This window comes from Grammomys surdaster, unplaced genomic scaffold (genome assembly GCF_004785775.1).
Source record: "Grammomys surdaster isolate TR1022 unplaced genomic scaffold, NIH_TR_1.0 203, whole genome shotgun sequence".
NCBI lineage: Eukaryota > Metazoa > Chordata > Mammalia > Rodentia > Muridae > Grammomys > Grammomys surdaster.
The window spans coordinates 2,277,614-2,279,244 of NW_021604648.1; the positions used below are offsets into that span (position 1 = coordinate 2,277,614).

At 64.6% G+C, this 1,631-nt stretch overlaps 1 protein-coding gene across 4 annotated transcripts in view; it reads right to left on the reverse strand.

The window, feature by feature from the left end:
• The window catches only part of Map6 (microtubule associated protein 6), a 101,788-nt gene extending 100,970 nt beyond the window's left edge, over positions 1-818 (reverse strand). For 3 of the 4 annotated variants that reach the window (XM_028770669.1, XM_028770667.1, XM_028770670.1), the window contains exon 1: positions 1-818. This exon is cut by the window's left edge and continues 393 nt beyond it. In XM_028770669.1, the coding sequence (XP_028626502.1) occupies positions 1-818 (818 nt within the window). The other variant, XM_028770668.1, reaches the window with a different exon arrangement.
• Between the last annotated feature and the right edge of the window lie 813 nt (positions 819-1,631).

Here is a 1,631-nt window from a genome sequence, read left to right on the forward strand (position 1 = left end):
GCCTTTCCAGCTGCAGGACCGCCTTCCTGGGTCTGGGACTGGGCCGGAGGCAGAGGCTTCTCCTCGTGCCCTTCGGTGCGAGTCACCATCCATGCTGGTCCTGCCTTCCTGCGTGTGTCACGCTGATCTGCACCGGATGCCTTTCCCGCCGCCGGCACCCCGGCTCCTCCAGCACCTTCTGGGTCCCGGGCATCAGCAGAAAGTTGCATGGGCCCGCGCTCTTGGCTCTGAGGCCGACGCTTGGGCACCCCGAGAACAGGCGGGGAAGGCTGAGAAGTCGCAGGGATCTGCACCGGCTTGGGGATCCAGGGGTGATCCCCGCGGCGGGGCAGCGGCCAGGCGCGGAAGTCCTTCTGGTACTGGGTCTCGCGCTCGAAGGGCGCGTCGGACGGCTGGTACTCGCTGCGCGGCCTGCAGCTGGGCTCGGGCCGCTGCACCTTCCAGGCGCGGTAGTCCTGTCGCATCACCGAGTCCGCGGGGCCTGAGCCGGAAGTGGAGCCCGAGGCCGCGCCCAAGCCCAGCCCGCTCCGACCGGGGGCGGCTGCAGTCTCGCGGTCGCCGCTGGGCCCGGGCGCCGGCCCTGTTGCCCGGGCAACTGCATCCGACTCTCCCTGGGCTGGCTGCGTCTCTATGGCGACAGCACGCGAGGGGGCCGCTAACGCGGGCTGCAGCGGCACTGGCGGCTGCGGAGGGGCGCCTGGATGTTCGGTGGCCTCCGAGTACTTGGTGAAAACCAGCGGCACCGCAATGTCCGCCTTGTCCAGCTGGTTCCAGAAGCGGGCGATGCAGCAGGCCCTTGTGATGCACGGCCACGCCATAATGCTAGCCGCAAAGCCTTTTTGTGGTTCTAAATCAAACCTCTAATCTCCCTTTAACCCCCAACCCAGACCGGCCAATGTGGTTCCCACCGCTTCCTCCCCTTAGCCCTTTGCCTCGTCCTCTTCCCTCAAAGAGCACCCAGGGACGAGGTACCACTGAAATAAAGTCCGCAAAGTCCCTCGATTACCGGCTGCAAACGCCTTCTGTAGAGGACCTGCTGTGGGCAGTGAAGAATGGGAGCGAGGCTCGGCGTCCCAGAGTCCAGGCCTAGGGCGTCTGGTCGCGCCCTCTCTGCGACTGCAGTGTCTAGCAGACCCCGGCCGAGCAAGCAGATGCTTGGCAAGGAGGCTGTGGGCTTAAGCCATGGCGCAGCGAGAGGGCTGGGCAGGATCCGCAAACAGGCTTCTGTCTCCTTTCCGTCTGGTTCAGCCGGCCGCCTAGCGAGGCTTGGCAGCGGTCACCTCCAACCCAGACAGGGCAGAGAGCACAACGGCCACCGCCGTATCTATACCCCTGGTGATGCCGCAGCTGCCGCCGCCGCCGTCTTCTGCTGCAGAGAGGCGGCCCCACCCTTTTTTGCGGCTCAGCAAGGGGGGGGGGTGATCAAGAAAAGATGCTGAGAGTATGCGCGCTACAGAAAAAAAAAATCACCTGCTGTCGTCAGAGCGCTTTGCTGAGAGGTTGCCCTCTCCCTGTCTCCTCCTCCCTTCTCTCTGGCAGCTCCTCCCTCCTCTGTTCCCAGGCAACAGCAGAACTAGGTCCTTGATAGGTTCAAGTCCCAAGCTCCTGAGGACTTGTTGTCCTTGAGTTGC